Source organism: Nycticebus coucang, chromosome 4, assembly GCF_027406575.1.
Source record: "Nycticebus coucang isolate mNycCou1 chromosome 4, mNycCou1.pri, whole genome shotgun sequence".
Classification (NCBI taxonomy): Eukaryota; Metazoa; Chordata; class Mammalia; order Primates; family Lorisidae; genus Nycticebus; species Nycticebus coucang.
Genome location: NC_069783.1, coordinates 88,702,948 through 88,716,569, shown reverse-complemented (window position 1 = coordinate 88,716,569; position 13,622 = coordinate 88,702,948). Strand labels below are relative to the sequence as shown.

The 13,622-nt window shown below is 36.8% G+C and overlaps 1 protein-coding gene across 2 annotated transcripts in view; it reads right to left on the bottom strand.

Annotated features, from left to right (window-relative positions):
- Positions 1-13,622, bottom strand: part of ANAPC1 (anaphase promoting complex subunit 1) — a 104,845-nt gene that overhangs the window by 49,938 nt on the left and 41,285 nt on the right. The window contains exons 18-26 of one of the 2 annotated variants that reach the window (XM_053587093.1): positions 12,816-12,890; positions 10,634-10,902; positions 7,890-7,981; positions 6,402-6,550; positions 4,536-4,614; positions 4,114-4,150; positions 3,951-4,015; positions 1,973-2,151; positions 436-662 (exon numbers count right to left, since the gene is read on the bottom strand). In XM_053587093.1, coding sequence (XP_053443068.1) covers positions 436-662; positions 1,973-2,151; positions 3,951-4,015; positions 4,114-4,150; positions 4,536-4,614; positions 6,402-6,550; positions 7,890-7,981; positions 10,634-10,902; positions 12,816-12,890 — 1,172 coding nt within the window. The remainder of the gene's footprint in view (positions 1-435; positions 663-1,972; positions 2,152-3,950; positions 4,016-4,113; positions 4,151-4,535; positions 4,615-6,401; positions 6,551-7,889; positions 7,982-10,633; positions 10,903-12,815; positions 12,891-13,622) is intronic. The other variant, XM_053587094.1, reaches the window with a different exon arrangement.

Genomic DNA, 13,622 nt, shown 5'->3' with positions numbered 1-13,622 from the left:
TGTGGTAGGGAGTGGTAGGAGAAAGGTTTATATAGTATTGTCTAAAAAAACAAACAAAAACTGTCAGAAAAAAAACCCTCAAAATCTACTTCTGATCAAGACACAGAAGAATGAGTCTAGTGTTCTGCTTTGTTTGTAAATTCATAACGTAACTTCACTTCTTCTGAACAGTATTACTGCTATATGTATTTCAAAAGAATGAAGGTCCAAAATAAAATGATTATGTCCTCAAAAGCCAAGAATATTTTGAAACCATGTATGGTTTGGTCAGGTTGAAAGAAAACTTAAAACACATGATATATTTTAATTTTCAAGTATGTTTTTAATCTTTTTGAGTGTAAAATGCTAAAAAATTGAAGGAAGAACATATATAAACAAGTTCCAAATGTTAAAAAATAAGTCTGACAAAAGATAATGAACAGGGTCGCCCTTTACCTGTTTTCTTTTTCTTCAATGAATTCGTGGTCACTGAGTTCTGGATACTGCACTACGTTGACACGAACAGGCTGCGCACTCTGAAGAAGCCTTCGCACATCCTGCACCCTTAAATCTTCACTCCATATCAATGACATAACCTCGTGATTCATGTCATTCATGCCATCATCCTCCTCTTCAGTTTCTGTTCCTGAAGGAACATCTGATGAGAGCACCTGAGTAACAGACTTTGTTATAATAGTAATCTAGAAAGCACTCAACATACACTTATTGACACAGGCGATATGCACAGGCTAATACATCATACCTGTACAGAGGAAGTGTGTGCACAATAGGCTGGGGTCCCAGTGTGTACTGGACCCTAACACATAAACCCTTTAAAAAGTATTATATTGCCTAATAGGAAACATTCCATATTGAACTGAGGTGAAAAGTCTAAATTTAGGACAATAGTCAAAAGGCTAAAATCACTGAAAAATATCCTGAATACACTGTTAAATTTCAGCATCTTAATCATTTAAAAAAAGAAACAAATTACTACACGAGAACATAAATACCATCACTATTATTAAAGAATCCACACTAATTTAAATATCGTTTAAATATTTATCTGTTGATAAATAGAAGCAGAAAGAAAAAAACCAGAAGAATATATGCTATGGGCTGGGGAAAACAGGGCAATAAAATACTTTCTCATTTTATTACTTTAAATAGAATGGATCATGTTTAGTGTTTATCTTTTTTCTAAATATCTTCCAAATAAAATTTCTTAAGATGGAAAGGGATTGAATTGCAGCAAAAAAGTGAGTGGGTAAATTCCTGATTATTATACTGTCCTCATAAGTTCAGCATGTGCTTTTTAAAAGGGGTTTCCCCAGTCTAAATAATTCAATCTGACTGCAACACAGATGGGAACTGCATAAAAATCTCTTCGTTTTCTCTCAAAAAGAGTTTTACTTCTTTAACAAAAGCTATTTAATTCTTAGTTGAAATGTTAAAAGTTTTTAAACATTTGGGTGGGGTGGGGACAACCTACTCACCAATCTTAGTTTGTAAAACTTCATTTTGGTTCATAACTATGGAACATTTAATTTTAAAAGAAACTATATTCTAATAGTTGAGTTGGCTAGAGAATATAGACTCAAGTAGCTCATGAATTGAATTTAGCTGGGATTAGGTATAAAATGTAGCCTCAAATAACCTAATTGAATTGAGATCAAATTACTTTAAAATGATGTTTTAATACAGATTAATGTTTTAGTTCGAATGCTGTTAAACTACTCTTTCCCATTGTAACAAAAGAGATTTAAGTGCTAAAAACTTTTCTTTATGCAGGGAAGGACAGATAACCATATTAGCAAAAGAAAGGTTGCGTTTCTGTTTAATAGATCAAACCTAATTCAATTAATACTCATTATTTGGCTGCAGATTAAAAGAGATGTGCTGGACTGACACTGCTGGAGGATCAGATCCCCAAGAAAACTACTGCACGCACAGGTCCACATCAGGCAACTTTGAATTTTCTGTTGATACTCACAGATTTGCCTTTGGGTAAGTTTCCTTCGAAGGCCTGCTTGGAAAGATCCTGACGTCCAATCAAGAGGCAGACAGCTTCTGGCCAGTCTGAAGCAGGCTGCTCACGACAGTGATAAATTGCATCTCTGATAGGAAGAGCAACTCCAAAGGGAAGAGTTTCCAGATCTCTTAAAGTGAACCCTTAGAGTGAAACGAAGAGAGAAAAATTTTATTTTAGATTTGTCATTGTCCCGATTATCCGCTGACATAAGTTAGTAAACATCTATCTGATAAGAAAAAAATTCATCTTATTCATCTCATTACGAGACTAATGTATTGACATCAGGGATTAGTACAAAAGGCCTACTTAGGCCTGGCGCGAAGGCTCATGCCAGCAATTTCAGCACTCTGGGAGGCCATGACAGAAGAAGCCTCTGAGCTCAGGAGTTTGAGAACAGCCTGGGCAAAAGCAAGACCCCATCTCTAAAACAAAAAACAAACAAACAAAAAAACCAGGCATTGTGGCAGGTGCTTGTAGTCCCAGCTACTTGGGAGGCTGAGGCAAGAGGATCACTTGGGCCCAGGAGTTTGAGGTTGCAGTGAGCTATGCCACTGTGGCAAGACCTTATCTCAAAAAAAAAAAAAATAAATAAATAAATAAATAAGTTGAGTGAAGGAAATAAGACAGAAGAACACATATTTATAAACCTATATAAAATTCAAAAACGTCCAAAACTAAGCATCATATAAAGATGTAAAACTATGAAGAAAAGGGGGGGGGGATAACACAAAATGTAGGTGAGAGAGTGGTTACATACAGCATCTTATGAGATAGATGTTTACTTAATGTCAGCGGATAATCGGGACAATGACAAATCTAAGGAGGAGATATGTAGGAGAAAGGGACAATCCAAGAGCAGATATACAAGGGCCATCCACTATACCAGTAATGTTTTATTTTTAAGGGTGGGTGCCCTATACACCAATATTCACGTTAGTATTACTCTCCAAACTAAACATATACATTTTACACAATCTTTGCACATGTATAACATATCTTTGAATACTCAGGTTAACTAAAATTTATTTTTCCTATAAGGAATTTCTATATTTTACATTATAATGAATTATTTATAATATTAAAAGTTGATCGAGGCAAAAAATGTTTCCTTACGAGAATAACACTAAATTTTATGTGATATACAAATAGAACTCGTCCAATATTTTTCAGCATAGATATCCTGTAAGTATATGATAGTTACTGTCATTTTCAAAGCAGCATGTAAAAAAGAATTGTGAAGAACTTCATTTAGAACATGCTTTAGATAAGAACTCAGAAACAGCCTATAATAGTCACTAAAACATTACTAATTTTTATAAAGCCTTACTTTTTAAACATACTACTCTATATGAATTCGTATCTTTGTATCAGTAATTTTTAATTTTTTCAGTTTTGTATTTTTGAAAAAAATTCTTTTGTTATTTTACTTAACGTAAAACCTTAGGAGCACAGGATTTGGGAACAGAGAATATACGACGTCACTTCTTCTCTTTCCTCTTCCCAGCTACTTGTTTACGGTGCCTGAACTCCCCAGCCTTTATCTTTCAAAAGTATGCCCTGAAGTGTTTATACAATTACTTTTAGGACTTTGCTAGAAATACCCATCTCTGATATCTCAGTAGCACAATGTCTTCACATCATGTGTAGCGATTACAGTTCTCAATTCTGAGACCAGTTTACATAGCCACAGCCTCAGCTGGTCCGAGATGAAGGGCAAATAAAGACATCATATGCACCGAGAGATAAAAAGCTGGTATCCCAAATATTATTATATGGAAATTGTGAGATTGTTAAGAGAAGGAAGATGGCTTAATGAACCATACTCACAAGCCTGTGAGGCCTCTTCAAAAAGCCAGAGCCCCTCTTTCCCCATGCCTCCCAGTTCTAGCTAGTCTAGAGGAAACAGGGCCTACTTAGAAGGTAATAAAGAAGCTCTTACCTACACTAGTCATCCAGACAACTAATCTTTCAGCCAGGCTAGAAACTGATGTAGAATGACTGAAACTATAAGAGAATAAAAAACTTAAGTTATTAAACACAACAGTAAAACATATGATTGTTTTAAATTTTTAATGTAAAAGCACAATCTGAATAAAAGTCACCTGTTTTCTTCTTGTTCTGTTTGTGACTTCTGGGGGGCTAAAGGCAACAAAATGAAACCTTATTCTGATAGTCATTCTAGTTAAAAAAAACATACTACATGACATTTGGATATCAGAATTCATTAACAACTCCTAAAAAATAAAAAAATAATAAAATAAGCTATAATGTGGCAGGCTGAAAAGTGTAATAATTTCCTTGAGGCTAAAATAGTCCTTTTAGCCACACTGAAATGATACACGAGATTTTAAATACACTTGGTATCTGAAAATCAGTTCTAGACTACAGATTAGAATAGTACTAAAGAGGTGAGACATGGCTTCTAAAACACTTACGAAAATTTTAATTTTCTTATTTCAACTCTGATATTAACATTTATAAAAATGTACTGTGGGAGGCCTAACGTTACACCATGACACATTACCTGTAGTTATTCTGGACAAATATTGTGAGGCATCATCAGAAACAGAGCTCTCATCACCAAGTATATAGAGTGCTATACTCTGCAAAAGGAGAAAATTAACAGATTATTTTTTAAACTAATAAGGTATCATTAGAAAATAACCATAATATAGAAAGATACAGATGCATGAGTTTTGAGAAACATTATCACCTAAACACTAACACTCTCACACCATACAGAATACTTTCATCACACCAAAAGTTCCCTTATGTCCTTTGCAGTCAATCCCCTCCTCTTACCCAGCACTGGAAACAACTCATCTGTTTTCCTGCCCTATAATTTTGTCTGTCCTATTTACTTTTTACTAGTGAGCAGTATTCCACTATACAGACAAAACAAAGTTAATCTACTCAAAAACCGATAGACATCTGGGTTGTTTCCAGCTTATGGCTATTATGACCAAAGTTGCTCTAAACACTCACATTCAGTTTTTTGTGTAGGTACATTTCCATTTCTCTCAGGTAAAGGAACGGGAATGCTTTGTCTTATGGTAAGTCCCAGCTATTTGGGAGGCTGAGGCAAAAAGATCAATTGAGCCCAGGAGTCTGAGGTTGCTGTGAACCATGACACTATGGCCCTCTCTTCCCAGAGCAACAGAGTGAGACTCTGTCTCAAAAAAAAAAAGAGAGAGAGAGAAACTAATATCTAGAGTATATAAACTCCTATAGCTCAACAATGAAAAAGCAACACAATTCAAAAATAGGCAAAGGGGCCCGGCACGGTGGCTCACGCCTGTAATCCCAGCACTATGGGAGGTCCAGGCAGGTAGACTGCTAGAGCTCACGAGTTTGAGGCCAGCCTGAGCAAAAACAAGACCCCTTCTCTACTAAAAACAGAAAAACTAAGGCAAGAGAACCGTTTGAGCCCTTAAAGAGGTGGAGGCTGTGAGCTATGATGCTATGGCACTCTACCGAGGGTGACAACTGCAAACTATCTCAAAAAAAATAAATAAAAAAATGCTAAGGACTTGAATAGACATTTTTTTCAAAGAAGATATATATAGCTCACAGCAACCTCAAACTCTTGGGCTCAAGTGATTCTCCTGCCTCACCCTCCCAAGTAGCTGGGACTATAGGTACCCATCTCAATGCCCAGCTATTTTTAGAGACAGGGTCTCGCTCTTGTTCAGGCTAGTCTCAAATCTGTGAGCTCAAGCAATCCACCCGCCTCAGCCTCCCAGAATCCTAAGATTACCACATCCGGCCCACCTCCATTTTGTTGGCCAGTTTGTTACAGTCCCTTAGAACTACTACCCAGCAATAGAACATATGAACTACTGATACAGGTAACAATCTGGGTGACTCTCAAAACAATGAGGGAAATCTTTGAGGGGTGATGTAAATGCTCTATATCCTAACTAAGATGGTGATCACGTCAATCCACACATGTGCTGAAATGCACATAAAAAGAAAACAATTTTCCTTATATCTTCCACAAGTTATTTTAAGAAAAAAATTAATTTTACCTATGCTAATTTTTTTTTGTGTGTGTGACAGAGTCTAACAATGTCGCCCTTGGTAGAGTGCTTAGTATCCCAGCTCACAACAACCTCAAACTCTTAGGCTTAAGCGATTCTCTTGCCTTAGCTTCCCAAGAAGCTGGAGCCACAGGCGCCTGCCACAAGGTCCAGCTATTTTTCTGTTGCAGTTGTCATTGCTGTTTAGCTGACCTGGACCAGGTTCGAACCCACCCGCCTCAGTGCATGTGGCTGGTACCGTAAACACTGTGCTATGGGCACCAAGCCTACATACGATAATTTTTAATTACATTTAAAAGGAAAAAGAAAAAAATTTAAACAAGATTATGTAACCCCCCCCAAATACATACCAAGACAATGAGTCTGCTTCTTTCACAGATTCCAGGGAGGTAAGGATAAGGTGGCATTCCATCTCCCTTAAGACAAGAACTCATCCACTGATAAATACTAGGCGGCTCAGAAGTAAAAAATGGTGGATGGTGCATAAAACCCGTTTGGCCTTTAAAATTAAATAAATGTTTATAAAGATACAAGAATACATTAAGACAATACTGTTTTGTCCTAAAAGGAAGATGATCAACAGTACCTATGTCAAAACGATCGGAATAACATTTTTCCTTAGACTTCAAAATGCTTCATGTTTTCTGCCACAGTAAATAACTAACTACATATATTATTATATGTACAATTTAAATGACTTCTATTTTATACTGACCTGGATGGAAATCTAAGCAAATTCTTGTGCCCAAAGCACATAAAGAATCTAACCAAAATTTTCTGCCCTAACCCTAAAGGTGAAAAAACAGAAGAGATACTGAGAATTCAGTTCAGTTCAGTTCTTTTTTTTTTTTTTGTAGAGACAGAGTCTCACTGTACCGCCCTCGGGTAGAGTGCCCTGGTGTCACACGGCCCACAGCAACCTCTAACTCTTGGGCTTACGCGATTCTCTTGCCTCAGCCTCCCGAGCAGCTGGGACTACAGGCGCCCGCCACAATGCCCGGCTATTTTTTGTTGCAGTTTGGCCGGGTCTGGGTTTGAACCCGCCACCCTCGGCATATGGGGCCGGCGCCCTACTCACTGAGCCACAGGTGCCGCCCACAGTTCAGTTCAGTTCTAACAACTGACCCCAACTTTGAATCCCTTTACCTCAGAGTCTTTTTTTTTTTTTTGTAGAGACAGAGTCTCACTTTATGGCCCTCGGTAGAGTGCCGTGGCCTCACACAGTTCACAGCAACCTCCAACTCCTGGGCTTAAGCGATTCTCTTGCCTCAGCCTCCCGAGTAGCTGGGACTACAGGCACCCGCCACAACGCCCGGCTATTTTTTGGTTGCAGTTTGGCCGGGGCCGGCTTTGAACCCGCCACCCTCGGTATATGGGGCCGGCGCCTCAGAGTCTTAACACAGTATAGTGGTAATAGAAATGTTCTGTATCTGTGCCATCCTATATAGTAACCACCAGACCCCTGTGGCTTTTGAGCACCTGAGATGTGGCTAGCACACTAAGGAAATGAATTTTTTAGTTTAATTAAATTTAATTGACAAGGCTAGTGGCAACACATGCCTAGATTAAAGCATTCTTGGCACCAAAAGCTTTCTCTAAGCTTTTGCAAGTCAGAACCTTAAGGATGGGCAAAATTTTTCCTCTATACTAAAGAAGTTACCGCTTACTTATTTTAAGTCAGAAAATAAACACTACAAACTAAAATCTACCTACTAGAAAGACAATGCCCCTGACTTAGAGGATGATGGCAAGAAATATATCCTATGCTATTCACTGAAAGAGATAGAAGTAAATATCACTATACTGTTCAGAAAATCTTAAATGATACAAACACCTACCTTGATCAATTGTGCACACTTGTCCCGTTGTTCTGACAAGTGTTGGGTAGTCTCTATAGTAATGATCTACATAAGGTCCCAATTTCAAGTCCCTAAAACAATGACAGCATAGAAAAAGACAGTTTATAACACCCACGCACCCCCACTCCCATGCAGTTAAAAGGATCCATCAATACAATTTTCAATTTAAACAAACTTACTTATGTGAAAGATAATCAAATCTAGCATCTCTTTATTTCATTTCTGGACTTGAAAATACCCAGTGACAAAAGCAGCCCAATCTCTTTTTGCTAACTAAATTTTGTGGAGGTAAAACTAGAGAAATAGCACTGTGGTCTAGTTCCTGCTATGTTGTTTATTTATTTACTTATTTACATTGTTGGGGATTCATTGTGGGTACACAGAAATAGGTTACATTGATTGCTTTTGTTAGATAAGCATATTTGTGTCCTGCCCCAAGAGTGCACCACATCCCTTGACCTCTCCACCCTTCCCCTCCCTCCCCTACAAGAACAAAAATAAACAAATGGGACTTAATAAAACTGAAAAACTTCTGTACAGCTAAGGCGACAACAACCAAAGCAAAGAAACAACTTACACATTGGGAAAGGATATTTACATATTTTGACTCAGACAAAAGCTTGATAACTAGGATCTACAGAGAACTCAAATTAATGAACATAAAAAAAGCCAACAATCCCTTAGATCACTAGGGAAGAGAGATGAAAAGAACCTTGTCTAAAGAAGACAGATGAATGGCTAACAAACATGAAAAAATGCTCATCCCTAATAATTAGAGAAATGCAAATCAAAACCACCCTGAGATATTATATCATCTAACCCCAGTGAGAATGGCCCTTATCACAAAGTCTCAAAACTGCAGATGCTGGCATGGATGTAGAGAGAAGGGAACACTTTTACACTGTTGGTGAGACTGCAAACTAATATAACCTTTTTGGAAGGCAATGTGGAGAACACTGAAAGAACTCAAGCTAGACCTCCCTTTTGATCCTGCAATCCCATTGCTGGGCATCTACCCAGAAGAAAAAAAAAATCCTTTTATCACAAGGACACTTGTGCTATGTTATTTATTAGCTGAGTGAACTTCAGCAAGTGACCTCCATGAACCTAGAAAATGGGGAAAACACTAATTACTCTGATGCTGGCTCAGCGCCTATAGCTCAGCCACTAGGGCACCAGTCACATATACCGGAGCTAGCGGGTTTGAACCCAGCCCGGGCCTGCCAAACAACAATGACAACTACAACCAAAAAAAAAAAAATAGCTGGGTGTTGTAGTCCCAGCTACGTGGGAGTCTGAGGCAAGAGAATTGCTTAAGCCCAAGAGTTTGAGGTTGCTGTGAGCTGTGATGCCACAGCACTCTACCGAGGACAAAGCGAGACTCTGTCTCAAAAAAAAAAAACTTATTCTGAAGTTAAGATTAAATAATAGATGGTGAAAAATACCTTATAAAATGGAAAATATTATACAAATATTATTACTTTAAGAAAGCCATGATTAGGGTTTGGAAATTATTTACTTACAAAAGTATTTCCATAATAGGAATGATCTCATAAGTAAAATTTAACATTAATTAAAACTACCTGTCTCAGGAAAGAATGTAAGAATCTCAATGAAGATCACAGAAACTCAAAAATGTGCTATAATCTCAATTCAAGAGGTTGATATTTTAATCCAAATACAACTTCTTTATTCCTAAGAGTCACAAAGGCTTCAACAGCACATAAGTATGACCCTTGGAATTCAGAGCCAAACACAAGGTGCTAAAAAAACTTTTGAAACATCTTATTAGAGCTATCTTATTGTGGACCCACTATGAGTGCCTGAAAGATAGGAACCACCACAGCTTGCAACAAGGAAAGCGAAACAAACAGTCCACAACTAGCAGACAACACTCATGCTCTAGGAAATAAATGTGTGCAAGTTCTCACAACACTAAAACAGGGATCAGAATACCTACTATGATACTTTATATGTACACTATGGTTTTTTTAAACTATAAAGCACTACTTGAATGTAGATATTATTACAGAATTTGGCCACCACGGTGTAGCCAGTCATCTTGTCAAAATGAATCACCATTTTTTATGACCTTCCACTCATCATAGGACAAAACTTAAAACTCCCAGCATGACCCACAGGAGCTTGCATAAACAGGTATCTTCAAACAATTTTATGGTTTACAGAAAATGCTCTAGTTTTCTGAGAATGTGAATTTCAGAAACGTATTTACAAGGTTCCTATATGGCAGTGTTTTTCAAACTTTTTCATCTCCCAACACACTTGAACCTATAGTTAAACTTCCATGGTGCACTTAAATTATGTTGATCAAAAAAAAGAGTTAAAAAAAAAAAAGAATATACTTACTATGCTTTGAACTTCTTTAAAAAATAATTTAATTAATGATCATTTAAGAATTTTCATGGCATACCTAAGATCCTCCTACAGCATACCAGTTGAAAAATCACTGCTATGTGGTATCACAGAACACACTCACCTAAGTATCTTCTGGCAGTTTCTTTCTTTTTTTTTTTTTTTTTTTTGAGACACAGTCACACTTTGCCACCCTCGTTAGAGTGCTGTAACATCATAGCTCATAGCAACCTCCAACTCTGGGGCTCAAACAATTCTCTTGCCTCAGCCTCCTAGTAGCTGCGACTACAGGTGCCCACCACTACACCCAGCTATCTCCTGGCAGTTTCTAATCTACAAACACTATTTACCTTGCCAGCTGAACAAGAAGGTCAACAAGTGAACAAATTCCTTCTCCCATTAGAGTATTCAATTTAAGCTCCTCATAGACAAGGTGAAGAACAAAAAAAATTGCAGGTATATGAGGAAAGAGGAGCGTAGAAGAATCCAGACTGAGGTTCTGTGAAAAATCTTCATCCTTCATCTGCGAAACTTCCGAAGAACCCAAACATAAAGATCTGCTCAACAGATGAGACTCAACATTCTGGTGGTAATCTGAATTCAGTAAATATTCCCAGTCCTAAGAAGAATAAGGATATTAATTTTTGAAAAAATATTTCCTTATAATGTCATCATTAATAAAAGAAAATCAGATTCACTTAGAACAATTCAAGCTCCATTTTCACATGAAATCAATCTAAGAATATGAACAAAGAAATCACATTACTAAAATAAAGGGAACAACTATAAAATAGCAAACAATTTCCAGATGCCAATGACTAATACTAAGACAAGCCACTTTCAAAAACCATTTGAAAAATAATCTAGTCATGCCCTTTTAGGGAAGAAACTTTGAGACAGAAAATTTAAAGACTATTTCAGGCTGGCTACACTTTATGATGTCAAAAAAGCGTAGATGGGCAGGTTTAGTGGCCTCTACCCTGATTTGTGTTTCGGTAAGAGGGAATGTCTACCTGTATTCAGTTAGTATATTTTATCTTTCCATGTTTGTAAGATGCTATGACTGGTAGCAGACTGATTGCACTACACTTTCCTAGTGCTAGGTCTATTTTAGTTTCTCCTTGTGATTTATTGTATTGTATTCAGAGAATGTGGCTTATGCTATTTCTAGATCTTGGAATGTACAGATATTTGAATAAGGTTTAATACAGTATGTTAGTCTAACTGAATTTTTAGTCAAGATACAGAAAGAACCATAAAAGAAAACACCAATAAATTAGAGAACTAAAGTAAAAAGTTGTTCATCAAAAGACACTGTTAAGCCACACACTAAGAGAAAATAAGAACTTAAAAATCCAATTAAAAAATAGGTAAAAGACTTGAATACAAACTTCATAAAATGATAGATAAGAAGCTAAGGAGCACATGCAAGAGTGCTTAACACATTAGACATCAAGGAAAGGCAAATTATAACCATTCACGGAAACGACTTCACATACATGCAAACAGTCAAAATGAAAAAGCCTGACAACAGCAAACACTGCCAAAAATGAGAGGGACTCTCATACACTACTGGTCAGAGTATAATTCAGTACAAGCAGTTTGGGAGACAGCGATGACCCAACAATGTCACTAAGTAGGTATTTATCTAAAAGAAATGAAAATTTATGTCCACAAAGATTTGTTACTGCACATTGGTAGCAGCTTTATTCACAAGACTCAAAAAATGGAAATAGCCTAGACCTCTACCAGCAGAAGAATGAATAAACAAACTATGGTATATTTATAATACTCAGCAATAAAATGGCACAAAATATTGATACCTATAATAACATGGATGCACCTCAAAAACATCATGTTGAACTAAATAAGTCTTATACCAACAATTATATACTATATTATTTCACTTATATCAAGTTCTAGAACACATAGCAATAGAATTCACATCACTGGTTGCTTGAGGAGGGGATTAAACCTGATTTAAAATGGTACAAGGGAACTTTATACAGTTATGGAAATGTTCAGAGTACTGACAGAGTGAGTTACATAAGTGTGCATTATGTCAAAAATGGTCAAACTGTAAATTAAGATGTGAGAATTTCACTTATGTAAATTATACCTCAATTAAAAAGATTTCTGGACCACTTAAGAATATACCCCGGGGGGTGGGGTTAATACCCATGGAATCTGATATATTTGAGAACAAATAAATTAGGGAAACACTGTATAAAAAGGTAAATTCTTACCATTTCAGGTGATCAGTTGATAATAAGACATCTGTAAACCCAAAGTTAAATCATGCAGCAAAACAAAGGTTTACAGTAATTTCTACATTATCATTAAAGACAAAAGTGAGTAAGTGACCAAAGAAAACAACAGATCCTACTTTTTCAAATAACTTCTTGGGTTTTAAAAGAAATAAAGCAAAAGGTCTTGGAAATATAAGCAAACTGACAGGAATACCACAGAAATTAAAGAATAGTATGAGTATCCATAAATTAATTTATATTAGCAAGAAATAATAATGCTTACATCATCAGATCCAGTCTCAGAAGGCCTTGCTTTTTTGGGAGCGATGACTGGAGAAAGAGATCCTTCAAAGTCAAACTGAACAATAACCCCAAAAGAGAAGATAAAATCATACATTTCTTCCTGTCAACTGATCAATTTACAAAATTCAGAAAGCATTTCTACCACTTAAGGAAACTGACAAAAACCATCAAAACTCATGTTTTCATCTAGATAATCATGACACAAACAACTTTCTTCTAGGTCACTGTGAAGATGAAATGATATCATATATGTAAAGCATCTATTATAATGCCTGGGCTCATGAACACTGCAATGGCAGAATCCTCCCTTCTCCTTCTTCTGTAATAACATAGATTATATCATACTTTTAGTAGAATAAGAAACTTTAGGCATATCCACAACATGCCAAGTCCCAAAGATTCAACTCAATGATAGAACTAAAGCAGACATTTATTTACAGTCTGTCTACAGTGGACCATCTAACAATTCTATGGCAGAGACAGGTAGCTACTCTCCAAAATCTTTGTTCTCCAGTTTTTCCTCAACTCGCAGGCAAACCACATTCCCTACCTCCCTTAAAGTTAGGTGTAACTGAGGATGATGAATGAAAGTAGAGGTCATCATTTCTAGGCCCAGTGCACGAAAACTTCCCACACCTTCTCCTCCAAGTTCATTGCCCCTTCCACCTCACTGCAATGAAGTCAACCCAGATGATCGTTTAAGCTTCATGGTGAAGATGGCAAATCCCCCATCAACCTGGACCCCTGAATAACTGTGTGGCCTGTTTACCTGCTAAGCTCCAAACAT